The sequence below is a fragment of the Diadema antillarum genome, unplaced genomic scaffold, assembly GCF_040938485.1.
Source record: "Diadema antillarum isolate AM-2024a unplaced genomic scaffold, OU_Dant_1.0 scf00000033, whole genome shotgun sequence".
NCBI lineage: Eukaryota > Metazoa > Echinodermata > Echinoidea > Diadematoida > Diadematidae > Diadema > Diadema antillarum.
Window position 1 is genome coordinate 174,674 of NW_027270922.1, and position 1,670 is coordinate 176,343.

Below are 1,670 nucleotides of genomic sequence, written 5' to 3' on the forward strand. Positions count from 1 at the left end.
TTCTTTGCTTATAATTTGTTTTATAAAATGTATGCAGCGCCTTTTTTTTTTGATGGAATAAAGTAATTAAGATATCCAATCTTTGAACAATTTTTATGAAAGAAATTCATTCAAGAGCTGAATGATATGGAATATCTTAATCGATAAAATACTACAGCGGATTCCCGTTATCACGAAGTCCTCGGAACCGGCAGTTTTCTTTCGTTATATCGAAATTTCGTTATATCCGAACAAATAAACAATAAAAATACATAGAGAGGAACAAGGATGTTTGCTATCGCCGACACTCTTCAAATGTTTTCCTTGAAAGAATCATGGCAGACGCACTTGAAGACCATCAAGGAACAGTCAGCATTGGTGTTGGTGGCAGAACAATCACAAACCTGCGTTTTCCGGATGATATAGATGGACTCGCAGGCTCGGAACAAGAACTGGAGAACCTGGTCAGGTAACTACACAGATCCTCCACAGCTTACGGCATGGAAATCAATGCAAACAAAACAAAACTGATGACAAATAATATAAATGGAATCCAAACTGACATCACTGCCAACGGAGAAAAGCTTGAAACCGTGAAGAACTTCAAATACCTTGGAGCAATAGTTTCAGATGAGGGGTCCAAACCTGAAGTATTAGCCAGAATTGCAATGACAGCTGCAACACTTGCTAAATTGAACATCATTTGGAAGGACAAGACAATCAAGCTCATCTCAAAAATAAGACTCTTGCGTTCCCTTGTCCACTCAGTTTTTTTCTGTATGCTTGTGAAACATGGACTCTTACAGCAGAATTAGAGAAGAGGGTTCAGGCCTCAGAAATGAGATGCTTCAGAAGACTGCTTGGCATCTCTTACAAAGATCACATATGACCAATGGGGTAGTCAAAAAACAGAATAAGGCAAGCCATTGGTCCGTATGAAGATCTTCTCACCACCATCAAGAGACGCAAACTAAAATGGTTCGGCCACGTAACAAGAAGAGATGGGCTTGTCAAGACAGTACTCCAGGGAGCAGTCAGAGGAGGAAGGAAGAGAGGAAGACAGAAAAAGAGATGGGAAGACAACATCACAGAATGGACAGGACTGAAGCTGAGCGAAGCGGTCACTCATGCGAAGGACAGGGAAGGATGGAAAGGACTGGTTGCTAGGTCATCTGTAGCGCCCCAACGGCAACCGCCATGGGGCAGGTGAGGTGAGGATAGAGAGGAAAACGTTGCGTCCATAATTTTGACTTCGTTGTAACCGGAATTTCGTTATAACCGTCTTCGTTATAACAGAAATGAACTGTACTAGTATAAAGTTTAAGTTTCAAAGTTAATATCAACTTACTAAGAATCTGTTGAAGTTGTGTCAGTGGTACGAGCCGATGTCTAATAAATGGAATTACTATGAATTTTGTTTTACATGTATATCTTTTAATATGGGTGGGTATGAACAAAGTACCTTTGCAGATGAAAACAAAATGAAATACAGGAAAATGGTTGCCATTTAATGTCCTACGTGGTTAAATTGGACTAAGCTTAGTTTAATTGTCTGTTCAAATATTGTGAAAATGCTCCCTAAGATTCCTGTCTAAAATGCTTTTGGTCGTGTCAAGCTCTTACATTTCCACAATTAATAGGTGGTAAAACATCTCTGGTGCCTGAATTCCAAAACTTCTTGAAACTACTCA

The 1,670-nt window shown here is 39.6% G+C and overlaps 1 protein-coding gene across 1 annotated transcript; it reads left to right on the top strand.

Annotated features, from left to right (window-relative positions):
- Positions 1 to 314: 314 nt before the first annotated feature.
- On the top strand, positions 315 to 1,189 carry LOC139742989 (uncharacterized). The gene is made up of 2 exons (XM_071653498.1): positions 315 to 448; positions 892 to 1,189. Exons 1-2 carry the CDS (start codon positions 315 to 317, stop codon positions 1,187 to 1,189), a joined length of 432 nt encoding a protein of 143 aa, XP_071509599.1.
- The last annotated feature ends 481 nt before the right edge of the window (positions 1,190 to 1,670 follow it).

Bases quoted from the DNA above. Each gene is read 5' to 3' on its own strand.
- LOC139742989 (XM_071653498.1), top strand. From the start codon at position 315: ATGGCAGACGCACTTGAAGACCATCAAGGAACAGTCAGCATTGGTGTT. The intron at 449-891 runs GTAACTACACAG...GTCAAAAAACAG, and splicing joins GAACTGGAGAACCTGGTCAG to AATAAGGCAAGCCATTGGTC.